The following is a 26,920-nucleotide window of genomic DNA, read 5'->3' as shown; positions in this document are numbered from 1 at the left end:
GTAACTTTATACTTAGGCTTAGTTTTCCTCCCATAAAAAAGAAATCCTCTCCACCTATAGTGTTTTAGAAAACCTCTCGGTCACATGTTCACATGACCTGGACGGGAGGCTGCAGGGAGCTCTCCGTGGTCCTGTGTGTGGTTGGGGCCATTAGTCATGATGTTTTCCATAAGCTCTGGTTTCACCCGTCCACACAAATACACAGTGTATTTTAAAAAACAGATATTCTAAAAAAATCTTCACTCTGGCAGGAGTTTTCAAAAAGGTCTTATTAGGTTGACTGAGCTATGATGGAACAGGACAAAGGTTCGAGGCAGCTGTCAGGTGGTTATTTAGAGTAAGTGGAGTCCAAATGTATGTATTTACAGCACAGAAAAATGGCAAAAATTAAGAAAAAGTAAAGAACGTAAAAACCATCTCAAAATGTTATAGGGAAACAAAGAAACAAACAATAGAACTGTAGAAAATGACTGGCCCTGCACTCTACCACACTTGGTATATCCCTCCGGGAACCCCTCGTAGAAATGGACTTTTGGCAGTTCCAGCCAGGTGTAAAACATAGGTACAGTATGGTGAGTTGCAGGAGAACACAGAGACAAACACTCGGGTCATTTGTAATAATTCATTTCAACAGACAACATTTTCATTCCTAATGTGCGTTTCTGTTATTTATGTATCTGTAAATGGTGTTAGTCTGCATACTGTGAATGATAAAACATTGGCCCTAAGCTAAATGTTTGGATAGATCCAGCCTCAACACACGTGGAGACCAGAGCTGTATCAAGTGCAATAAGTATCAACAATTCTATATGCCGGATAGAATAGAATTGTGTGAGTGTTACGGCAGGTGAGTGGGTCTTACTCTACAGTTACGGCAGGTGAGTGGGTCTTCCTCTACAGGGCACGGGGTAGCACCGTAGACAGTTTCAGTCACCTAAAAGGCAGTTTGCGTGGCAGGTTTCAGAAATACCTTTATACGCGTGGACTTTGATTGATTGATTGATTGATTGAAAACTTTATTAACAGATTGCAGAATGGGTACAGTACAGTACAGCTCAATACATACAATTGTTAAGGGGATGCAGACCAGAGAAAGACTTTCGCCTTGTTTACATCAGGGTCCCCCATTTTCAATTCATCAGGACATATATGACATACATGACATACAGATAGACAGTACTGATACATCTATACATTTATGACATACCAGATTTGCAAATACAGTACTGTTTGTGATACAAAAATAGTCCAGAAAAGAGTATATACATTTGACGTAAAAACTGTACATTGGGGGAGGTTGGGTAGGTGGGGTGGGGTTGGGTGGGTGGGCTGTACATTGGAGGTGGTTGGGTGGGTGGGGGTTGGGTAGGAGGGGTGGGTGGGGAACACTGTACAGCTGTACAAGCAAAACTGTACATTGGAATATTGACAAAACCATACTTGGTCATTTACTGTACATTGGAGGGGGTTGGGTTAGGACATTTACATGGGCCAGTTTCGAATTGCAGTCTCCCGTAGGTGTTCTTTGAGAGTGGTTTTGAAAGTGGGTAGTGATTCACATTCCTTTACAGCTTTGGGTAGGGCGTTCCACATTGATGTGGCATAATTGCGAAACCTGTTTAGTCCCTTGTTTGAGCCGAATCTGGGTTTAACATGATTTGTGGAGCTCCCTCTGGTGTTGTGATCGTGGTATTCACTGACCTTTGGGAAGTATTTTGACATATACATGGGTACCTTGGTCATGTAGTGTATCTTGTAGACCAGGCAAGTTGCTGTAATCTGTCGTCTACTCTAAGCCATCCTAGGTTGTCAAAGTTGGCAGGGGTGAGGTGGGTTCTAGGAGTAAGGTCAAGCAGTAGTCTGACCAGTTTGTTTTGAGATGTTTGTAATTTGGTTTTTAGTGCCTTCGAGGTGCTTTGGTACCATGAGGTGCAAGCATAGTCGTAGTACCCTTGAATGAGTGCTCCTGCCAGAGTCTTCAGGGTATTCTTGTTTACCAGGGAGGAGATCCGGTACAAGAATCGAGTTCGTTGGTTGACTTTTTTTATTACATTGGATGCCATTTTGTCACAGGAAAGATTAGCCTCTAGGATGGAACCCAGGTAGGTAATTTCATCTTTCCTTGTGATAATATTGTCACCCACTGTAACCGAGAAGCCGTCGGTCTTGCTGAGTTTGTTATTTGAACCGAAGAGAATGGACTCTGTTTTGCCCATGTGTAATGATAGTTTGTTGTCGGCGAGCCATATGCAGATTTTGCCTAGTTCCGAGCTGTTTTTTTTTTCAACCTGTAACTTGTTCTTGTCAGAGACCAGCAGAGCTGAGTCGTCTGCGAACAAGAACAAGTGTTATGGTTTGTAACCGACCCCAATCGCACAACACAAGACAGGTATGAGAGTAAGCCAAAACAGGGCATTTATTTCTTACATAACAAAAAGCGGCACAGTCCCTTTAAGGGAGAACACAAAAACACTAGAGTCAAAGAAATATGGAAAATGCGGCACTGTGCCTTTAAGAGGCGAACAGGCTAAGGGACTAAGGCTAAGGGACAGGGCCAGGGCTAAATGTCAAGGACCAGGACCAGGGGCACTGGAGAGGGGGACAGGGACAGAGGCCCGGAGAGGCGGGCTGGAGACAGGGACAGAGAACTGGGTTAAGGCCTTGGACAGGGCGAGGGCCAGAGCTGCTTACAGGGATGAGGACAGGGTTCCGACGGCGGAGGCCTGGCACGGGGACAGGGGCCCGACGGCGGGGGCCTGGCACGGGGACAGGGGCCCGACGGCGGAGGCCTGGCACGGGGACAGGGGCCCGACAGCGGGGGCTGGGCACGGAGACAGGGGCCCGACGGCGGAGGCCTGTCACGGGGACAGGGGCCCGACGGCGGAGGCCTGTCACGGGGACAGGGGCCCGACGGCGGAGGCCTGTCACGGGGACAGGGGCCCGACGGCGGAGGCCTGGTATGGAGATAGGGGCCCGACAGCGGAGGCCGGGGGGAAGAGGCGCCATCCTCCCGTGGAAATAGGGAGCGATGACGCGCCGGCTTGACGTCTGGAGTGGGAACACTGGAAAACCTCCCGTAGAGAATTAGAGAGCGAAGACGGTGTCCCACTCCAGGCACGGAGATCCTCTTCCTCCTCCTAGGGTGCTGCAGACGGGCAGCGCAGAACAAAGGGGTCCCAGGGGACCGGGGCGAAGAGACGCCATCCTCCCGTGGAAATAGGGAGCGATGCGCGCCGGCTTGACGTCTGGAGTGGGAACACCACTCCAGGCCTGGCACGGAGATCCTCCTCGGATGCTGCAGACGGGCAGCGCAGAACACAGGGGTCCCAGGGGACCGGGGCGAAGAGACGCATCCTCCCGTGGAAATAGGGAGCGATGACGCGCCGGCTTGACGTCTGGAGTGGGGACACTGGAAAACCTCCCGTAGAGAATTAGAGAGCGAAGATGGTGTCCCACTCCAGGCAAACGGCGACAGGTGGTGATGGCTGGCACGTCGTCTCACGCCGGAGACGCGGCAGGAGATGGTAACGTACAGGATGGTAACCGTACAGAACTCCATGAACACAGAGTGAACATAGATACAGAACGACCCGACAAGGACTGGAAGGGAGCCTGCCACCTAAGTACTCTCCCGAGCAGATTGCAAACTCCCAACAGGTGGGTGAGGGTAGAGGAACAGAATGTCCAAGGGTGGGGGCTGGTGAAGAGTAGGAGGCAGGCAAAAGTTCTCACAAGGGTGGGGGCTGGTGAAGGAGAGTAGACAGGGAAAGGTTCAGGGAACAGGCGAATCCTCACAACAAGTTGCAGACACAAGCTGACGACATGTCATTTGCATAAATTAGGAACAGTAGCGGTCCCAGTATGCTTCCTTGTGGAACACCACAGCTCACTGTGAGGGGGGGGGATAGGGTACTGTTTACCTCCACCATCTGTTCTCTCCCCTCCAGGTAGGATTGCATCCAGCTCACTGATAGACTATCAAAACCAATTGCTTTTAGCTTGTCAATCAGAATGGAGTGATTGACAGTTTTCGAAGGCTTTTTGTAGGTCCAGCATGACCATGCCGCAGTATTTGCCCGCGTCCACCTCTTGTTTGATGTGGTCGTGCAAATAGAGAAGGCATGTGTCAGTGTAGTGGGATGTTGTGAAGCCAGATTGGAATTCGTAGATTAGATTTTTTTCCGCTAGGTACTTTTCAACCTGTTCGTAGACTATTTTTTCCATGACTTTCGAGATGGAGGTAAGAATAGAAACAGGGCGGTAGTTGCCTGGGTCTAATTTACTGCCCTTTTTGTGCAGAGGGGTCACTCTCGCAATTTTTTTTTAGGACAAGGCCTAAATATATATTTCAATGGAGAATGATGGAAATTAATTAAAATAAAATACTTGTCATTGACCGATTTGAAATCAGGTCCTTGGTGTCAGCCTATGTGCAACATTTCATCCAAATCGGCCTTGTAGTTTGCAACATTTTCTGCGGACAGATACACACACACACACGTAAGATTACATGATCTCCTGGATAAAAAAGGGTTTCTTCAGACAGCTTACAATGGCCCACTCCCTTCAACCAAATTGTTGAAGGGATAGCAAGTAACAACAATATCCTCGACATGGTATCTAAATGCATAGAGAGTGCATTAGTCACACAAAGGGCCCCTATGCTAATTAAGTTGTTCAAACTTTACAGAGTAGGAATATTTATGATGACGGGCTGGAGATGGGGCCCACAGCTGCTTCTTTCCCGTCTCTACATCTAATCTGTCTAACTATAAAGGATGGGATCTCTGCCTGTCTGTCTGAGTGTGTCTGTTGGTCTGTCTCTCTGTCTGAGTGTGTGTCTGTCTGTCTGTCTGAGTGTGTGTCTGTCTGTCGGTCTGTCTCTCTGTCTGAGTGTGTGTCTGTCTGTCTGTCTGAGTGTGTGTCTGTCTGTCTGTCTGTCTGTCTGAGTGTGTCTCTCTGTCTGTCTGGCTGTCTGTCTGAGTGTGTGTCTGTCTGTCTGTCTGGCTGTCTGTCTGTCTGAGTGTGTGTCTGTCTGTCTGTCTGTCTGAGTGTCTGTCTGAGTGTGTGTCTGGTGTCTGTCTGTCTGTCTGCCTGTCTGAGTGTGTGTGTGTGTGTCTGTCTGTCTGTCTGTCTGTCTGTCTGTCTGTCTGTCTGTCTGTCTGTCTGTCTGTCTGTCTGTCTGAGTGTGTGTCTGGTGACTGTGGCTCACATCGAGAACCGTTCATCCAATCGACTTCCTGTTGGTGCCATTTCTTGTCCACCAATCTGTCCATGTAAGCCACCAGCATTTGCATGTCATTTGGCCAGATGGTGGCACTATAACAATAAACGTTATACATATCTCAAGAACTGTTCATCTGATGGACTTCACACCTGGTGGGTGTATTGCTGAGGACCCAAGGGAGTGCAGTCAGTGGCACCCAAATTAGGTTTTAATTCTGGTTCAGACCTTCTAGAAATGCTAGAATGTAATCCTAAAACAAATATTTTAGGGACACATTTATTATCACTGTAGCAGTCCCAGATTTTACACCCCAGTTACATCACTGATTGGAGGGTTCTCTCTCTGATTTCTAGCTTTAGGACAGAGTGGTGCGTGTTCACGAATACTGACTCAACTGTCCTGAGGCACAGGAAGAACAGAGTGTGTCATTCTCCTTTAATGTAGGCTACTGTACGATTGAAGTTCCTTTGTTTCAAACAGAATTACCAACAATGTTTCTCTATCTGTAAAAATACAGCATTGCTTCTTTTTCTTCTCCTATTTGCTATTTTTTCCATATACACATGGAAAACTATTCCACGCCTACACTAACTTTCTCTCACTCTGGTGGTGATTGAGTGCAGGAAACGCAATTGGATTCTGGTTTTAACCAATATCTTAACAAATGGAATTCCTATATGCTTCAATCTGCATCAACTAATCTAACCAGTTCTCAGCATCCCAACTGGCTGAGGTTATATGGATGTTCTCTGCTAGATGTAAGGCAAAGGGTTGACCCCTTCTGGTAAATAATAGGCATGTCTTTGTCCCAATATAAGCCTAATCATTTGAATGGGCTGTCAGGTTGGAAGATTATGGACAAACACTTTCAGCTATGACATTGATTTGATTCATGGAATCATGCCTTCAATATTATGGGAAGTGCTGTATCTCCCTAAAGTGATAGAGATTGGTATTCATCTTCAGTATTTCAGTATTGTGGTTTTACTGGTTTTAATGTTCCAAAGATGAAAAGCCTGTATTTTAGCAACAGGGGTTCCCATCCTTCTTTAGCAGTTTACCCCTAGACATAAACAGACAGTTTTCAGTTCAATCTGTTTTAACATAGACTCACTCCTCCATTTATTTAGGTTCGTGTGGCGACGCCGTTTCAATGTTTGGTTTCCCGCCTCTCCGTTAGCACCCAGACATTGGCGGGAATTCAGGACAATTCGGGAAAATTATTGTTTTGGTGAAAAAAGCAAAAAAGAAAAAAAAGCTGCTTGAATGTAAATAAATTGATTTAAACAACTGGAAGGTACATGAAGCAACTGTTTCAGCAGTTGTTGTTGTTGTTGATAGACACACTGAACATTTACAGATGGTTGTGTCAATGTGCCATAATTGGCAAGATACAGTCCATGTCACTGACAGAAGAGAGCTTTGTCTTGGGCATCTCGAAGGCACTTTCTTTTTTCAGTCTTACTGCTGCTATCAACGCTTTGTTTTGAAATGTTATGTTAAATGTGGTAGAATGAACACCTTGATAGCGAACCAGCTGAAGCTAGCATTACTGATCAATTGACTTTCCTGTCTTTTGATATGTGAATATCCATTGCTCACTAGGCCTATCCTTTGTTTCCAGATGCCTTAAGACGATAAACTCTGTCTAAACACAGGTGGCACAAAGGTGCACAAGCCACAGTTCAACAGATGCAGGACAATAGACTGGTTAAACGCCTTCCCTTCGAGCCGCAAAGCCATCGACAAATACATAGGTGCAAAAACCTCTGAAGAAACAACTTCTGCCCATCCATGACGTCCACTAGGTTTTCTCGTCCCACGGACAGAGTCGTCTGTGGGGGACATAGTAGTCGAAGCCGTAGCTTTTACTGCAGCTCCGGATGCCACATTTATAATGATTGTCCCTTCCGGCCGTCCTCCGGCGGCTGTGGCAGTATTTGAGCAGGCAGGGGAGCCACTCCAGATGGAGGAGGTACCTGCAGAGGCAGGGCTGCCATGAGTCCAGGCAGGAGGGACAGCGAGGCACGAGCACACTGTCTCCAGGCTCAAAGACAGCAGACTCTTCCAGTCCTGCAGGAGGGGGGGAGAGAGGGGGGGGGGGTTAAGGTCAGGGTAATTTTTAAGGTGACACTAATCATCACAAAAAGTTATTTAACCTGTTAAGCTGCAGCCCTATTTTCAGAAAAATCTGCCTAAAAGTACATGCCCAAGTAAATGGAAGATTGCTCCACTTCTACAAGGTCAATATTGTGTCTGTTACTATGCTTGAGTAAATTGTGATGAAACGAAGGAGAATATAAATTATAATTTTTCTTTGCATCGTTGATGGTGAATAACCCCATGCTAACATTGGGTTTGGAGGAATTCCGCACCTGCTTGAGATCAAGTGTACAAGAAATCTAAGCAAATGAATAAAGGGGAGATGATTTACAGCGTTCTTTGTAGATACAGTACTGAATTTTGCCATCAGAACACATGCCATTTGAATTATAATGCATTTGAATATATTATATAGAATATCGGGCCTATAAATTATTATGGCCAAGTCATACATCTATGGATAGGGCCAAATCTCCTCTTTCCTATGACTAAGTCATTCTTTAGTCATTCATTCTTTAGTTACAACTTCACTAAGTGGAAATTGAAAAGGAAATTGGAATAGAAGTGGACAAAATGGACTCTGCAAAGGTTCTATGGAGTAGGAAATTAATTCAGTTTATAGATTATATATGTTAACGACAACATGTAAAACTGTTTATTTGGGTTCAAGTGTGAATATGAACAAAAGCTTTATTGGAATTTGTCAAGTTTCAGCAGTCTTACTTCTATCTAAGGTCATCTACGAGTAAGCTAGTGACCACTGCTGTCCCTGTCACTGCTGTCAACACCACCATTCCTCCCAGGTGTCAGGCTAACCCTAACCCTCCTCATTCACCTCCATTCATTTTGGGAACATAGTCTAAATATCATACTTCTGAAGTATAAACAAACTACTGCTGTGCAGATTTCAGTACAACAGACAAAATGAATGGAAGTGAACGAGGTGCCTGACACCTGGGAGGAATGGTGGTGTTGACAGCAGTGGCCACTAGCTTACTTGAAGAATGCACTTTAGATAGAGGTAAGAGACAGTTGTGTAACATCCCTTTAGTTTAAATAGTGTTTACAGAACCAAGCTCACCCTTTCCCAGCCAGTGTTTGACATCAGCTGTGCGGGTATACACGCCCTGCTGGGCCTCCTTACACACGGCGTGCAGGTGTGAGCTGAGGTCTCCTGCAGCCGCGCGGCTCAGGTTGACCTGTGCGTCCATGTGCAGGTGCTCTACCGCGTGCTTCTCCTCCGCCCTGCGCACCAGGTGAGGGTTTTTCTATGAGCCCAACACAGACCACAGTCAATAGTCACACAATTGACCCTCTGAATGAATGAATGAATGAATGAAAACTTTATTTAACAGATTGCAGAATGGGTACAATACAGTACGGCTCAATACACACAATTGTTAAGGGGATGCAGACCAGAGAAAGACTTTCATCTTGTTTACATCAGGGTCCCCCATTTTCATTTCATATTGACATTTATGACATACACAACATACATGACATTTATGGCATAGGGACATATAGGTATTTAGTACTGATGCATTTGTGACATATACGGTATTCAAATATACAGTACTGTTACTCATAGATCCTGACAGAGTATATACATATGATGGGGAGGGGACTGTACATTAGGAGGGGGTGGGTGGGTGGGAGAGAAATATACATATACGGCGGGGAGAGAATATATACATGCGGTGGGGAGGAGACTGTCTATTAGGTGGGGGTGGGTATATCTGAAGTATACACTCTCACATGCAAGATAGATGATGATGATGATGTAGCAACAGCTATTGGTGATCAAAAGTTATGGAGTTGCCATAATTCCAACATAGGATTCCAGAAGAACATTGCACACACACACAAAACAGTGCACTTTAAAGGGTTAAATGTTGAATTCCAGCTGAGCAATCTGACTGGTTAAAAATAAATGTAACTACAGCCGTAGAACTGTGGAACTCTGACGTCAACATTCCTATGTAGAACTCCAACACGGTTGGGTTAGCTAACCTGTCGCAAACGAGCCAACGACTCCGAGGGGATGATCTCGTGGTGGTCCAGGCGGGTCAGGAAACACAGGACCTGATAGATGTTCTGGCCTCGCTCCGGCTCCCCCAGGACCAAGGCCCGGACAATCCTCACATCCTGACAACAACACACACACACACACACACAACATCTACAAGTTTGTTTTATACCAATTTTATTTTACAACTTTTAACTTAGCTGAATTGGTCAAGACATTACGGGGCATTTCATTAGTAGGAATCTGAATATTGGCATTTTCTCATAATTGCAGTAGGCTATGTGTATTTTGTTTAAAAACCTTCCCGGAAAGTGGCTGCAGCGATTGTACGAGAACTTCCGCTTTGCCTACAAAGTTGTCCCAACGTGAGTAGCATAACAACCGTATCTGTCCGTAGTTTACCAGGACTGACCTATCCTGACCTGAGCTGTGCTGACCTTTAGGAACACGAGCCTCTGATGAGTCCAACGCGACCCTCACCACTGACAATACTGCCTCCTCTGCTTCATTACCATCTGAATGGCTGTCCTAGTGTTGATACAGCGGGGCTCAGTGCAACAGGCAGACATCCCCCAGTAAGACGTAGACAATGGAGAGAATGGAGAGAACGGGCTGCCGTCTCAATAGAAGCAGAAGACATGCTCTTGTTTTCTCTTTCTTCCGTGCGTTTATTATTGTCTCTTTCGGTTCATTCTCTCCCAGCTCAGTAGTCAGGATTGTAATGGAATGTACACCCACTTAAACTTAGTTTAACAGCTTCTTTTTTTTCTATTTCTTTTGTAAAATCGAGTTTACTCGTGGAATATATCGATTGTTATGACTGAAATTCATTGTGTGTAGAGAGATTATAGGAAGAAAGTGGTATATCAGATTTAGGTTACATAAAACATGGGTTATTTTTAGGAAATAAAGTGAAAGAATACTATTCTGAAAAAACAAGAACATAATTTAAAAAACGATTGTGATTCCTGTGCATTGCCGTGATCATCAACTGGAGTTCATAGATGACCCAACTTTTATTCAGCATGCAATGTGTAATCAGAGTCTGTCACTACTGTATTCACTGTCAGCAGCCATGTGTAATCAGAGTCTGTCACTACTGTATTCACTGACAGCAGCAATGTGTAATCAGAGTCTGTCACTACTGTATTCACTGACAGCAGCCATGTGTAATCAGAGTCTGTCACTACTGTATTCACTGACAGCAGCCATGTGTAATCAGAGTCTGTCACTACTGTATTCACTGTCAGCAGCCATGTGTAATCAGAGTCTGTCACTACTGTATTCACTGACAGCAGCCATGTGTAATCAGAGTCTGTTACTACTGTATTCACTGACAGCAGCAATGTGTAATCAGAGTCTGTCACTACTGTATTCACTGACAGCAGCCATGTGTAATCAGAGTCTGTCACTACTGTATTCACTGTCAGCAGCCATGTGTAATCAGAGTCTGTCACTACTGTATTCACTGACAGCAGCCATGTGTAATCAGAGTCTGTTACTACTGTATTCACTGTCAGTAGCCATGTGTAATCAGAGTCTGTTACTACTGTATTCACTGTCAGCAGCAATGTGTAATCAGAGTCTGTTACTACTGTATTCACTGTCAGCAGCCATGTGTAATCAGAGTCTGTCACTACTGTATTCACTGACAGCAGCCATGTGTAATCAGAGTCTGTCACTACTGTATTCACTGTCAGCAGCCATGTGTAATCAGAGTCTGTCACTACTGTATTCACTGACAGCAGCCATGTGTAATCAGAGTCTGTCACTACTGTATTCACTGTCAGCAGCCATGTGTAATCAGAGTCTGTCACTACTGTATTCACTGACAGCAGCCATGTGTAATCAGAGTCTGTTACTACTGTATTCACTGACAGCAGCCATGTGTAATCAGAGTCTGTCACTACTGTATTCACTGACAGCAGCCATGTGTAATCAGAGTCTGTCACTACTGTATTCACTGACAGCAGCCATGTGTAATCAGAGTCTGTTACTACTGTATTCACTGTCAGCAGCCATGTGTAATCAGAATATGTGGGCCTTCCACAGACAACCTTATTGTCTTTAACACTTTGAATGCCACCCACGAGTTTTCTCGTGTTATTACCCCCCGGGTTGAATGCCCACTCACGAGAATATTCGTTTTATTCGTTTTTTTTTATTAGCGATCTGAAATCATATTGCATCAAGCGAGCCTAACGTTGGAGATCCAGTCACCCCAGGCGCTCAGATGTGAAAAAAGCGCCCCCTATCGTCTCCCAGATGGTAAATCACCCTTTAGTTTTGGATTGGACTCAATGAAAGTGAATGGGAGAAAGTATTTCTGACTCCACATTTTACGTCTCACTCACGCAGCCGGCATCGACCGGCATCACTCCGGAGCCTGAAGAGCAGCGGGGATTATGTGTTCTACTGTATACACGGTTGATCAATTCAATGATCGATTTTTTTTTAATGGTGATCAGGAATTGGAATAATCCATTTGGATACCATCTGATCTCAGGTAAGGAATCTATGTTATCAGTCTTAGGATAATCAGACTCGTTTTCACGGATATATAAGCGTTTCCCCTATATGTGATATCGCTGTTTTGACTGTAAAAGCCATCAGGAAATAAGAGCAGCGATTATCAGCGCGCGGCACGAGCGTGCGTGCGCACACATATACTATCGATTATCTAGCGTTTATTTGAAAACTATTCATAAATAGGCAGACAAATGACAACGTTCTAGAATATTACCGTTAGCCGTTAGCCTAGCTTAGCGTCAGTCACTGGAAGTAGGTTCCTCCATTAGCCTAGTTCCCAATGTCTTCCTACTCCTACTGCATAGAGAAGAAAAGGGTATGCATCTTCTTGTCTAACTCCAGGGTTCCCAAAATGTTGGAGTGTTAAGATACATACCTTTTTCTTCTCTGTGCATGCAGTAGGAGTAGGAAGACGCGCACCGTTAGCCTAGCTTAGCGTCAGTCACTGGAAGTAGGTTCCTCCATTAGCCTAGTTCCCAACGTCTTTCTACTCCTACTGCATGCACAGAGAAGAAAAAGGTATGCATCTTCTTGTCTAACTCCAGGGTAGATGGCAAATAAGCTAATTTCCCAAAATGTTTGAGTTTTCCTTTAAGGGAGAATATTATCATTCATAGTTAGTCCTATGATCTAAAATTCATAAATAAATAAATAAATATATAAATACATAAAAAAGTATTATGACCATTACTAAGGTGATTCTCTACCAAAGCCAGAGACCAGAGGACTAGGACCTGAACCTGTGATGTCATTAATATGTAAAACCTAGAGCTGCCTATAATTTGTCCTATTCAATCATGTCAATGGAGGAACTCCAGAGAGTGTCACTTGATGACATCATAAACTTAATTATTAGCATCTTAGCCTTTAATAGACTTGTTCGTATACTGAAATCTAGATTAAACCTAAAATAAATAAATAATATACATATATATTAAAAAAATAAATAAACGTCTGGGGATGATGGTAGGAATGTAAAATCTCACATGTGTGATAGAATTTGGAGAATTGAACATTCTAATGAATGTGATGATGTAACAATGGCTATTGGTGATTGAAACCTATGGAGTTCTAGAGTTCTGAGATGGGATTCCAAGAAAACATTGAGTGAAAGATAAGACAAAGAAAGGGAGGGAGTCTCAAACCCACTGTCTTACATTATCAATTCCATAAGCATGGAGGGAGGGCAGGACATTTAACGACGGGCTACTGCGAGACTAGGGAGTCTCGGGACATCCCAGGCAGGGCCAGATGGATGGTGGGGCAATGCAGAGTGGGGGAGGGGAAGAAAACTAAAAGATTCCTGCAGCTGAGTGACTCTGGACTTCTAGACTGATGTCTTTTATGGCCTAGTGGATCAAAACTATCTACAGACAAGATAGAGAAAGTCCGCAATTGGCCAAAGTGAAAAAATTTACGCTTTGGATAAAAGCGTCAGCTAAATGACAAAATGTAAATGTAAATGTATATAATATATATTTAGAAGTGAGGGACTGACATAAGGATGTTGGTTCTAAAACTCAGCTCACTCATAGTCCTTTACGCGTCTAATGCCCCTTATGCTTTTAAAATGGCTAGTATTTGGATACTTATATCTTGATATATGATATATGGCATAATTATATTGTAATTAAATGATCTCATGGGGGGGGGGGTCGCACAGCTGCTGAATTAATGTAGAAAACACAATGGAGGATCACTGAAGTTTAGTTCAGGGATGTCAAGGACAAGTAGGGGGACAATCAGTCAAATCAATAAACTGGCATTCATATTCTGCATATAGATAACCTTCAAAATACTAAGAATCACTTTTAGGGATGTGCTGATACTGACACTGGAGTATCAGTAACAGATATCAGGCCGATACCAGGTTAAAAAATATAGTATCCTAATGGAGAATTTCCCCAATACTAAAATCCGATATCAAGAGCCAAATGTCAGAAATCAAAGCCTGTTATCTCTCTCTACTGGAGAAAGTGTATATCTCGATAATTTTTCATCCAATGAGAAAAACACAGAAAAGGGAGGAGAAAAAGTGGATCAAAAAAGAAAATACAGTACGGCTCAATACACACAATTGTTAAGGGGATGCAGACCAGAGAAAGACTTTCGTCTTGTTTACATCAGGGTCCCCCATTTTCAATTCATAATGAATTGTAAGTAAGGGTGCAACTAGCACCGTGCAATCCATTCTTTGTGGATCTAGCCCTGAGAGTTTATACTGCTCAGTAAAAGTAATGGACCGGACCTCAAACCCTGTATCAGTATTGTAGTGGTAAAAGTGGTGCCAGTACGTCGACTCTACTGTGTCCACCACACTGACTGCACGGCACCCGGCGAGATACCATCATAGGTAGAAAACTTGACACGTTAGCTGTCAGTTAAGGGGATGAGGAAGGATGCGGGCGAGGGCATGGACGGGTGCCTCTGCCATCAGATATCACCTGCATGACGCTATCACGCTATCATCTGGAGGTGCCAGAGGCACAGTGCCCGTCAGACAGAGTAACATGCACCATCAGGGTCTGATGACAGGCCACACTCAGCTCCCAGCTATGTGAGGTCATCAGCCCGGGGGATGAGGGAGTTGAAAGCCCAATCTGTGATCCAAATGTAAACAAATACGCAGCCGTTCCATCATTGCTGAACATCTTAAATAGGAAGTATGGATTGGAGGCATGTGTTCATTCTGTAGTTGATTGACATGGGGTATTGATATGAGCATTAGTACAACAGGCTCATTTTAGTTTTAATTCTATTTACTATATTTTATGTCACATAAAAGGTTTGTTTACGTTGATAATGTTTGTAAACAATGGATTAAAAATAACGTATCTTCAAGTCAAGATAGTTAGTTTGATGGTATGCATAATTCACTTATTGAGGAGATCCAAGCTCATTAAAACATAGCACAAACATAATGGTATTATTATTACCACTGTTGTCATGTGGGGACCCACACTGGACGATGGCCTGTGAGCTGTGACCCATTTTTGGTTCTCCTCAAGAAATCAGGATGTAAAGGATTACTTCAAGTTGGGCCGGAACCTCAGTAGTTTTCATGAAATCAAATAACTAGGTGAAAACAACGATGTAATCCACTACAAGCATGAAGGAGGGTACCAAAGCACCTCAAAGGCACTAAAAAACAAATTACAAACATCTCAAAACAAGCTAGTCAGACTACTACTTGACCTGACTCCTAGAACCCACCTCACCCCTGCCCACTTTGACAACCTAGGATGGCTTAGAGTAGACCACAGAGTACAGCAACTTGCAATGGGCCTGGTCTACAAGATACACTACGCGACCAAGGTACCCATGTACATGTCAAAATACTTCCCAAAGGTCAGTGAATACCACGATCACAACACCAGAGGGAGCTCCACAAATCATGTAAAACCCAGATTCGGCTCAAACAAGGGACTAAACACGTTTCGCAATTATGCCACATCAATGTGGAACGCCCTACCTAAAGCTGTAAAGGAATGTGAATCACTACCCACCTTCAAAAACACTCTCAAAAAACACCTACGTGAGACTGCAATTCGAAACTGGCCCCTACAAATGTCCTAACCTAGTTGTACAGTAAATGACCAAGTAAGGCTTTGTCAATATTCCAATGTACAGTGTAAAATGTGTGTGTGTCCCCTTCCCAACCCCCCCCCCCCCCCCCCCCCCACCTCCAATGTACAGCCCTCACCCAACCCACCCAACCCCACCCCACCCAACCAACCTCCTCCAATGTACAGTTTCTATGCCAAATGTATATACACTCCTTTTCTGGACACTTTTGTATCACAAACAGTACTGTATTTGCAAATCTGATATGTCATAAATGTATAGATGTAGCAGTACTGTCTATCTGTATGTCATGTATGTCATATATGTTATGATGAATTGAAAATGGGGGACCCTGATGTAAACAAGACGAAAGTCTTTCTCTGGTCTGCATCCCCTTAACAATTGTATGTATTGAGCTGTACTGTACTGTACCCATTCTGCAATCTGTTAATAAACTTTTCAATCAATCAATCAATCAGTCTTGGGAGGAGTCTTGAGACATATGGACTGTGGAAAAGGGACTGGAATCCACTCGTAGGAATATGTTTAAATGGTTTACGCAAATACTTCACATAATCACAATGACAGGCTCAGTAGTAGCAGCTGATCATCCTATACTGGTTCCAACTTTCCATCTGTGTGACCTAATGCTGAGTTGGATTGGAAATGTATAGCCTACCCAGGAAGCCAGGGGGAGGGCTGCTGTCCAAACGGACTTCATCCAGACAAAATAAATGATATGCTGACTGCCTGCAGTGTGTGTATGTCTGATTGATTGATTGATTGAAAACTTTATTAACAGATTGCAGAATGGGTACAATACAGTACAGCTCAATACACACAATTGTTAAGGGGATGCAGACCAGAGAAAGACGTTTGTCTTGTTTACATCAGGGTCGCCCCTTTTCAATTCATCATGACATATATGACATACATGACATACAGATAGACAGTACTGCTACATCTATACATTTATGACATACCAGATTTGCAAATACAGTACTGTTTGTGATACAAAAAGAGTCCAGAAAAGAGAGTACATTTGACGTAAAAACTGTACATTGGAGGAGGTTGGGTAGGTGGGGTGGGGTCTGTGTGTGTGTGTGTGTGTGTGTGTGTCTGTGTGTGTGTGTGTGTGTGTGTGTGTGTGTGTGTGTGTGTGTGTGTGTGTGTGTGTGTGTGTGTGTGTGTGTGTGTGTGTGTGTGTGTGTGTGTGTGTGGCTGTTAACTGTAAGTTTTCCAACAGCAACAAGTTGGCCTACTCGGCAGAATACCAATTTGAAGGATGGAACCCTGTGCCTACTTTATTTCAGCTTCAGAGAGAGAGAGAGAGAGAGAGAGAGAGAGAGAGAGAGAGAGAGAGAGAGAGAGAGAGAGAGAGCAACCGAAAGTTACTTTTTACTTTGACGCCTATGTTGCCTAGGTGAGCTAGATGATACAAACACATCAATAGGCAGACAGTGTTAGATTAAAGACATTTCATATGTGATGTGCGACTACGAGTCCACCCAGTCAGATAAAACAGCTAAAAATTTCAACAAAACTATAGGCTGCATAATAGAGGCTACAGTTGGGTTTGCGTATTTGGAAAATGTTTACTTACTCTTTTGAAATCAAATGTGACAGTAATATGAGTACCATCCAGTTGCTTAAACTCCACCGTTATGGCATCCTTCTCCCTGTCCGCTTCCAGAAGCTCCTCCGCGACCAGTCCATCACTCAGCCGCACACGCACTTTTAGTTTGGAACAAGCGCCAAACGATACAAACAACAACACGAGCAGCAAGTGAAGCCGTGTTGTTGATGATGACTTCTTCCACGCGTCGTGCAGCATTCCTGCTGTGGCCGAAGATATTTCACCGGAGTGGAGGAAAAAGTGAAGAATCTTGGGAACTGTGCGCGCTTCCCTTGTTGCAGTCGATCAAGAAGAGTTTGGGAAAAGCCACAGATTTAACTCACATTGTGAAATCTCTGCAGCAGAGGTTGGGGGCTCCCAGTCCCATCATCATCATCCCATAATGAGCGCTCCACTGTGTAGATCTTGCCTCTCTGTCCGTATCTACACATAAAGAAAAGAAGGAATGTCTTCTTTGCGCGCATCCATATAGTTGTAAACGGAGATCTCGTATGGCCTGCTCAATCTGTACCCTATAATCTTGACAATCAACGTTTAACAATTACCTAGTAATAATAACTGCAATACGTTACGGGTATTATACGTACCAATGACATATCGGTTATCCTCCAACCCCGTCACCTCAGCTGCGTGATTATTGTTGTGAGAAATGTAATTTAGGGAGCCCCCCTGAATGAATAGGGGCGCCAAAGAGGTCTTACAACATCTGTTGTTGTGGACTTGTGGAAATTGAATGAATGTAAGAGTGTGTAAACTATTTGCAATACATGTGGCTTCATCATTGATCACAACTAAGCCACATATAAACAAAGGCTATTTACTTAGTGTCTGTCCCCATTTCAGTGTTCCTTTATTAATCCTCTTGGGGAAATGCAGGTGTCAACTCATCCTGCATGGGGAGGGGGGAGGGGAGGTACTGGCAGGAAAAAAGATAATCATAGAAACAGTAATAATAACAATAGAGTAGAACATAATAATAATAATAATAATAATAATAATAATAATAATAATAATAATAATAATAATAATAATAATAATAATAATAATAATAATAATAATAATAATAATAATAATAATAATAATAATAATAATAATAATAATAATATAATAATAATAATAATAATAATAATAATAATAATAATAATATTAATAATAATAGAATGGCGGTATATTCTATCAATAATAATAATAATAATAATAATAATAATAATAATAATAATAATAATAATAATAATAATAATAATAATAATAATAATAATAATAATAATAATAATAATAATAATAATAATAATAGTATAAATGGTATATATACAAACATAATAGTATACATATAGTAGCAACACACTGTGCCAGAGTCGGTGGAGTGTTTAGTATTAAGAGTCAGACAGTCTTAACAGTTCTCAAGTTCTCCAGCTATTGGCAGCAGGTGATTTGTGGTGTGTCGGGGACTCGGGGGGGATAAGTCTGTGGCTGACCGTGCTCCTCATCTTGGCTAGCTCCCAATAGAGGGGGTGGGAGGGGTTTTGACGAATAGGCCTCTTAAGCTGCAACGTCCCTCATATGGGACGTTTTTCAGATTTTTGCAACCAGCACTTTGGCGACCCCTAGTGGCTCGGGTGTGCATATTCAAAAAAAAAAAATCAAAACACGAAAAAACACGAAAACAGGAAGAGCAAAACAGCCGAATGAATTGAAGTCTATGAGAAAACTGAGTTCTGTATCGTATAGCTCTCGCTCTGCGTCACTCTCTGCACTGTCCTCGCACACGTGCACGCGCACTGAATAAAGACCACAATGTACCTTTAATCCCAATATTTGTCTGACCACACCCCTATCAGCTTACCCATATAAGCAGGGGTGGGGCCACCCACTCGCCTCCTTCTCGCTTTCACCACAAGGAAGTGCCTCGGTAGATCCCCACTTGAAGTGATGTGATGGTAGGAGAAGAGTTGGAAAACAAGGATACGTTGACATCATATCTTTATTTTCTCTCTCACTATTTTCGAGAAAATACGGCGATATTGTCTTCGTACTGTAGTGTCTGGAAGATGATGATCATTCTAAAAATCCTCCACCGGTTTTCGTATTGGGAGTTCGCGCCGCTACATGCCTTTCCAACTGCAGTCCTTGCTGTGTGCTGGTTGCGGTAAAGACACAGCTGGGCTGTAGGACGCGCCGCTGTTGTGAGAAGCGGTGGGTTCCAGGTTTGGTGAGTTATGTTTTGCTGGCAAGCTCCACTTGTCTGTTAGTGCTATGGGGGCTAGTTGACAATGTTTATGAAAACCGGCCCCAGACTAGGGTCCTTTGTTCAGCCTCCTAGGCGACAGAAGACCTTGGTCTGAAGCCCATTATAGTTTAACTAGTGGGCCACGACCATTAACACTGGTGATCCCTGTGTTTTCTGGACGAGTGGATGTCTCTCTGTCACCGTGTTAGGCCCCATCTTTCATATCCAAATGAGAGTATTCCCTCACGAGGAGATATGGGCATAGATGTTCATTAGCGGAAGATCTGTGTTCAAAGTCAGCTACACAGGCCAGTTGGGTATTGTGCTGGCTCCGTCAGGTGTTGGTAAAATCACTGTTGTAAAACTGTGTTGACATCTTGTTTCTCTTTTCTCTTAAAAAGTGAGGAGGGTTTCAGAACGGCGGCCTGTCTGGGTGAGTGTTATATATCATTGTGTACAAGTTCAGGTGATAGCTGCTTAGCTTATGTGCTAGTGGTGGCCTACTGTTAGCCAGTCAGCTGTTAGCTGCGGCGCTAGCCTGCTGTGATCACTAGGTGGCCTACCTGGCTAGGCTAGGAAATGTTAGCTTGCTGCTGTCGCTGCTTAGCTTACGTGCTAGTGGTGGCCTACTGTTAGCCAGTCAGCTGTTAGCTGCGGCGCTAGCCTGCTGTGATCACTAGGTGGCCTACCTGGCTAGGCTAGGAAACGTTAGCTTGCTGCTATCGGCCGAGGCCCAGCGCGGGGTGGCTCCGGCCCCTCGTGCGCCGCCGCGGTTCCCAACTCCCCTCTCCCTCACGGGGAGAGGCGGGGGGGATTCAAAGCTCCCCTCTGGTCACGTGCGCCGTTCGCTCGGCGTCTCGCGGGCAGGGGCGGTAGCGACCGACGGTTGGAGCGGCCGTTAGCTTAATGCTACTCTGTTGAACGTGCTTTGATTATAACATGTTTTAAACACTCTTGACTACGACGTCATCTTTGACAGAGGATGTTCTTCGACCCTGCCCTGAGCCAGGACGGCAAGGACTGCGTCAACAAAGGGGACCGTAGCGACGGGTTGGAGCGGCGACGCTGGCCGGGTCGGCAACACAGAACGGCTGTGTTTACTACGGTGCCTTGAGACTGCACTTCGTTGATCTACGCTCCGGGTAGGCAAGGTTTGGCCAGACCTTGTACACTTCTTCTGGCTTTCCCTTCTAAATGTTTTGTAAATAACGATGTTTTCCAAAACGAGTGTTGCTGCACTACATTTAGGATACAACGCGAGTTATGTGTGAATTGTCTTGTCACTGGTATTTAGCTTCTCCATGCAAATCGAGTTGTTGTTACAGATGTGAAAATGATCTGGTTTGTTGTGTTGAGAAACATCATGTGTGTTTATATGTACCGTGTACTCACAACTAAGGGGGTTAACTAACCTATAAAGCTATGCTTAGTGACAAATGAGTAAAGAATGATTCTTTTCTCAGCCTGTAATGACAATGAACAGTGTGTTCACATATTAACAGGTTTTCCTGTTTTAACTGGCCGTATTAAGGGTAAAGTAGGAGGATTGTGTTTCCCCCCGGTTCCCTGGGGACTTCTTCATCCTCCTTTCAGACATGTTGTTGCACTACATTGTGTCACTGTGTGGTAGGGATACGATGTAACCCTTAGCTTGATTGCTGAGGTTGTGCTAAAACTGCTGGAGAAACTTTATTTTCCTAAAAGAAAAAATTGTTTGGTCGCTTTCGTGTGTGCTTAGCAAGGCCTGTGGCCGATACTAATCGAGAATTATGTATTCTCTCATTATGAAAAATGGCGTTCCTCCGTAGAGTGTTTTTGCCATTTTTTGTGGGTGATGATGGGTTGTGTGTGTCATGTGACCTACAACTGGGTTGGACTGGCCACAGAAGCACATGTGTAAGTTTGGTACCGGGGCTCTTGGAGAGCCCTCTCTATTCTGTGTTTTTTCCTTAGTAAAAATCAGATAGCAGGTTAGCTCATGCGCTGTGTGAAGCTGTCAGATGTTTCATAGAGCTGACTATGACTGTGTCATACTCTCTTTTTGTCATTACAACGTATCATGGGTGTGGGGTCGTAAAGGGGTGAACTGGTAACCTTTCCTCCCCCTTTTTTCTGTTGGTCAGGGGTAAACCCACCTGTCCTTCAAGGTTCCTGTCACGTTGCGGTTCGGCACGTTACAGGGTGAGGGGGGGGGGGGGGGGGAGTTTCCTGGTCCCACGGCCTGGAATATTGGGCGTGTGACATCATAAAATTCCCCCGCCATAGAGTACGTCACCGTGCGCGTCTCTGTTGGTAGGACTTCCGTGTGCTGTTCAGGTCCATGTGATGGATCTGTTTCGGGGGGTGGTCAGGGCTCCTCCTCACCAAGCTCCTATTCGGGCCTTCTGTGAGTTGGGACTCCTTCCGTGAGGAGGGAGCCTCCTTCAGAGTACAGAGCCTCCTCCTCAGATTGTCAAGGAGGCTCTGTGCCTCCTCCCCGGAGAGCCCTAAAACCAATTTTTTACAATACAATATTTTTGCAATATATTCTTTTCAATCTGTACAGCTCGCGTGGGAAGCCTCTCTGGGGATTCCCATCTCCTTCCTATGGGAGGGTGGTGGGATGTAAAAATGTGAACAATTTTTACCCCCGGCTGTGTAGACTGGGATACATACTGTTGGTGCTTCCTTCTTTTCTACTAAAAAGAGTTGGAATTAGGAAGTATCACACCCCTCTTGTCGTTCCCCTGGGCGCCTTGGGGATTCAATGACAGGTCTAAATAGCCTGTTCATTGATGTGGGTGTGTCCCGACGCACGTATAGTGCTAGCTCGGGGTGTTCTGTAAACAGGCGACTGACTGGCACGCCTTGGTTGCTTGAGGTTAAAACGGCGTTTTTATAAAGCAACTGGGATGGAGGTTTTTCCTCTTCCGACGACCAAATCCGACGACCTGGTTTGGTTATCGACGGATTCTCGTTCATATCTGGGGGATGATGACGGAATGGATCTGAACATATGTAGAGGGGTCTCACGCCCTGGGGGTGGGCCACCAGGCGCGGTTCGCCCGAACGTCTGGGTGGCGCCTTCTTTTCATGTTTAAGATCAACACGCATATCTGCCCCTTCTCCTGGAGTAGGCATGTCGGCGTGGTTAGGGCACGGGACTGGTTCTGGTCACGCTGGTCCGGATCAGTTGAACCTGTTGTCCGCCGGGGATGCAGATCTGCTGTTCTGGTACCCTGAGGGACTTGGGCTTTTTTCAGGGGGAAAAATGCCAGGTCGGTCCGGGTGTCACAGGGTTAAGCGCTATGGAGACCCTGGTTGGGTACATTTTTTACTCAGCACTGTCGTAATGGCTTACGGCCATGCCAACCTGTACACGCTCGATCTCGTCAGATCTCGGCCGCTACACAGGTTGGTCCTGGTTAGTACTTGGTTGGGAGACCGCCTGGGAATACCAAGTACGGTGTGCTTGGGGCTGGTTCTCCATTCTTTTTCGCTCCTCTCTCACGCATGGCGAAGAGGGGCCTGTTGGGGTGGTCTTTGACCTCCTCTGGTGACCCTGTGCTTCCCGTATCGCCGGGCCCGGTCCGAAGTCATGTTTCGTCGACCCGTAGGCCTGGGTTAACCCTTTTTTGAAAACTGAAACACTTGTACTGCGGTATAGCCGGTGTATACCCGCAGGTGTGTTTTGGAGTTTTTTTCTTGAGGGGTTATAGGAACAACCACCGCATTGGGTAACACCAAGGTGGTTGATTCCCTGGTGTGTTGGAGCAGTGTCAACTCCCGGGTTCACCGGTTGAGGGTGCCCCTGCACGTTCATGACGTCTGCCAATCGTGTCAGCCTTCTCTGCCTCAACCCTCTGGGTGGGGGCTTTTTAAATGGAGGCTTGGTCATGCAACAACGCCAGCTTACGCCCCTTCCGCCGGGGCGGCTGTGTTCAGCTGTCCCCTCTGGCGCCTGTCTCGTCCGCAGTCTCCAGGCTAGGGTTAACAGCCTGTTGCCTGGTTTTTCCCCGGTGCGCTGCCTGCTTCCGTTGGTTAACCTTTTTTGTGTGCTTACGGCCATGCTGACTGCCTGTTCTGCAGGGTCAGTGTGCCAGGCGGTGTACTATTGGGGGGACAGGGCCCGCTCGGCTGAGGGGCCTTTGTCCGAATACGCTGGCGATGTGGGGGGCGGGGTCACTAAGTGCCCACCTGGTGGGGTCTTGATGCTGGCATCATGGACTTCTCCGGGCCCCCGTTCCAGGGGGTCCAGTCCCTTTGGTGGGTCTGGGTCTTCCTTCGCGCTCCGCTGCTACGGCCTTGCCACGGGGTTGGGTTTGCCCTTGACCCCGTGATTCTGGGGGCAGTAACGAGGTTGTTCCCTCCGTTCCCGGGTGGCATGCGGGTTGTGCGTGTGTGTAGTCGTGGGGTCAAGCCACGGTCTGCTCACCCTGTGCGTTGAGTTGCTTGAGTGCCTCTTCGCACGGTCGGGTCCGTCGCCCTCCCGTGAAGCCCCCAATAGGGGGGGTGCCCTCCATTAGGGTGGGTCGGGGGGGCTCGGCCCTCCCTGTTCTGATGGTTGTGGGGGGCTTTCAGCGGGGTGTATTTGTCGGCCGATGGCTCTCGCTCGGCCTCCCTTGTGCAGAGAGTGACGCCGAGCGAGAGCTATACGATACAGAACGTTAGGTTATGACTATAACCAAGTTCTGTTAGTATAGTGACGCTCGGCGTCCGACGCCGCTGCAGCCCTTGATCTCGCCTTGTGGTGAAAGCTTGGGAAGGAGGCGAGTGGGTGGCCCCACCCCTGCTTATATGGGTAAGCTGATAGGGGTGTGGTCAGACAAATATTGGGATTAAAGGTACATTGTGGTCTTTATTCAGTGCGCGTGCACGTGTGCGAGGACAGTGCAGAGAGTGACGCCGAGCGTCACTATACTAACAGAACTTGGTTATAGTCATAACCTAACGTTTTTCTTTGTACACAGTTTACCAAAATCACTCCTAATCACTCATTTCTGAATGGATCTTTATGAAATTTGGATATGTACTACAAAAGGCTTCTGGGGAAATACTACCTCTGGACTACTAACTACTACAGAAAAACTTGAGTAAAGTTTTTTTACAACTCAAGTTCATGTTACTCTAATACGTTAGCACTAAAAGTGAATTCTTCTTCTGGAATCAGAAACTGCAAAATGTCATCTTTCAAAAGAGACCAGGCTCATGCATGTGCTATAAGTATAAAGTATGTTGTTTTGGTTTGCAAAAAAAGTATGCAGTCCTCAAAAACGAAAACGAAAATGGCCAATTTTGGAGGCGCCTGTTAAGAGCCTGCAACCACAAAGTTAAACATTCCCTTTGATGATGATGATGATGATGATTGTGATGATGATGATGACGGTGGTGGTGGTCATTTGAAAGAATATGATGAAAACAAATTAACATTATACCTATAGCTTTCATACTTTGGGTAACGGCAGAAATGTGTTTTGCATTGTCCTGTATCAGATAAAATTCACGTAAACCGCTGATTTTGACATCAAGATGACCTATTAATTAAATCACAACTTCTTTAGTTTGGATTTGAACACGAACCCAACGTTTGTGCGTAAAATCCTTTTATAAAACGAGGCCACTGGACACTGGAGCTGAACGTTCCAAGCGGCGTGGACTTCACACCATGCAGCACATGAGACACAACCAGAGGTTTTACTTTGTTCTCGTGCTCCAGAAACTACATAAGCATTGCAACGCTGCATCACAGGGGTGGTGCAGTGGGACAAACTATTATAAACAGTTATGAAATGTACTTATTTCCCACTACAGTGGTCAATGGGGCAAACCGACAAAAAGCACCAAAATACATGAATCTGCGCTGCAAATAATCCCAAAGCAGATTGTCTGTTCACAACAGTATGTTCTATGGGGTCGTTATATGTCAATAAATTACTATATCTATATCTGTACACATCCTACTCTTACTAGTTACACTGCTGGCCAGTAGTAGTCACACTGATTAGAATATGATTAACACTACACTCAGTATATTTTGTACCCAGTTTAATCACCTGTACATTGTATATTACTATTGCACTTTACTGTTACATTTGCACTCTGGTTGGATGCCAAACCTCTTTTTGTTGACTCGTTGAAATGGCAATACATTTCAATCGAATCTAAATACATTTTAAAGGGCACCTGTAAGTAATCATATGATTGCAGAGTGCTGCAGTACATCCAGCTTTAGTTCACATCACAATCATGTCCAGGATACTGGTGGACATTCAATTGAAACAGTGTATATTTAGCACGGTAGTATAAAGAGAAAACGCTGAGACAGAAGAATGTACTTGGACTTGACGTTGTCTTGAGGGATATTGCTGTGGTTTTAAAATAAGCTCAGTATTGGTCTATTTCGACAACAGCGTATTTCCCCAGCTTGCCCTCTGGGAGGCAGATACTCATCATAAAAACTGACATGAGGTCTGTTGTTACAGCAATGAAAATAGCTTCCCCACTGAATGTTTAATTCAAAACTGCCCCCAAAAAGACAGTACTGACAGACAACGCAAGGTGATTCCCAGAAGTCTAATTAACACCTATATGATAAGTAGCTTGCAACGAGGTGATGGAGCCTCAATCCCTTACGAAAAAGTATTCTATAGTAATAATGGAAATGCCAAGATACCTTTTTTGAAATACCACGTTACTTCTTTGTACGAGTTTATACAGACCTCTGTTCCATAACCCTTTCACTACCACACTACTACAGAAGGTTAACCTTTCACTACTAGTGAAAGGTAGTGAAAGGTTAACCTTATGTAGTGTGGTAGTGAAAGGATTAAAGACTCATTTAGCAGATTTCTAACCTGAATCCTATGGTTCTGTTGTGAAGAGCACATGTGCAGACATAAAACTCACCAACGTGTGTCTCCAGAGGTGAGACGTCACCCAGCAGGAATGTTATCACATTTATCACTCGCAACAGAATGATAGGATTTTAAATTGGTGAAGTGGCCCTTTAAGGCTTAGACACGCCCTCTTAACTACCTATGGTAATTACTCATTACCCAACCCTGAGATCTGAAATGGGTGTAGGTTGGTACAGAGTACAGTACTCGCTACACCAGGCCGCAGTAGTGAGTTTTCCACTAGTGTAGTACTCACCCAATCAATCACCCAATCAATCAATCAATCAATCAGATTTATTTATATAGCACATTTAACATGACACGTGTCAACCAAAGTGCTGTACAGAGGGTAGATACATAGATACATATTGACAACAATCACACTCCGTTTTATGGGAGGGCACACAGGCAAACACATAGGAAAACGGGGCATGAGTCAGTGAACGGGAGAGGATAGTAGGTAGAAGTGGGTTTTGAGCCTAGATTTGAAGGCATCTATCAAGGGGGCGAGCCTAATGGAGGTGGGGATGCTGTTCCACAGTTCAGGGGCTGCGACAGCAAAGGCACAGCCCCCCCTGAGCTTGAGGTTAGACCTTCGGACTGTCAGGAGCCTCTGATCGGCTGACCTGAGGGACCTGGTGTTGGAATAGGGGGATAGGAGGTCTGAGATGTAGGAGGGGGGCTGACCATTAACACTTTGAATGCCGACGACGTGTATTGTCGTCTTATCAGA

General features: G+C 44.8%; 1 protein-coding gene across 1 annotated transcript; it reads right to left on the bottom strand.

Annotated features, from left to right (window-relative positions):
• Positions 1–6,428: 6,428 nt before the first annotated feature.
• On the bottom strand, positions 6,429–17,324 carry oafb (OAF homolog b). The gene is made up of 4 exons (XM_084320229.1): positions 17,053–17,324; positions 9,341–9,475; positions 8,412–8,598; positions 6,429–7,300 (listed from the first exon to the last, which is right to left on the bottom strand). Exons 1-4 carry the CDS (start codon positions 17,281–17,283, stop codon positions 7,032–7,034), a joined length of 822 nt encoding a protein of 273 aa, XP_084176355.1. The 5' UTR covers positions 17,284–17,324; the 3' UTR covers positions 6,429–7,031.
• Between the last annotated feature and the right edge of the window lie 9,596 nt (positions 17,325–26,920).

This window comes from Notolepis coatsorum (assembly GCF_963971535.1).
Source record: "Notolepis coatsorum genome assembly, chromosome: 8".
Classification (NCBI taxonomy): Eukaryota; Metazoa; Chordata; class Actinopteri; order Aulopiformes; family Paralepididae; genus Notolepis; species Notolepis coatsorum.
This window is presented reverse-complemented; position numbering and strand designations above follow the sequence as displayed.

What these genes read in the sequence shown, in the direction of transcription:
- oafb (XM_084320229.1), bottom strand. Translation starts at nt 17,283, where the DNA reads ATGCTGCACGACGCGTGGAAGAAGTCATCATCAACAACACGGCTTCAC. An exon ending in TCACATTTGATTTCAAAAGA is followed by an intron (nt 9,476 to 17,052) that starts GTAAGTAAACAT and finishes TGTTGTTGTCAG; the next exon opens with GATGTGAGGATTGTCCGGGC. An exon ending in CGTTGGCTCGTTTGCGACAG is followed by an intron (nt 8,599 to 9,340) that starts GTTAGCTAACCC and finishes TTGGGCTCATAG; the next exon opens with AAAAACCCTCACCTGGTGCG.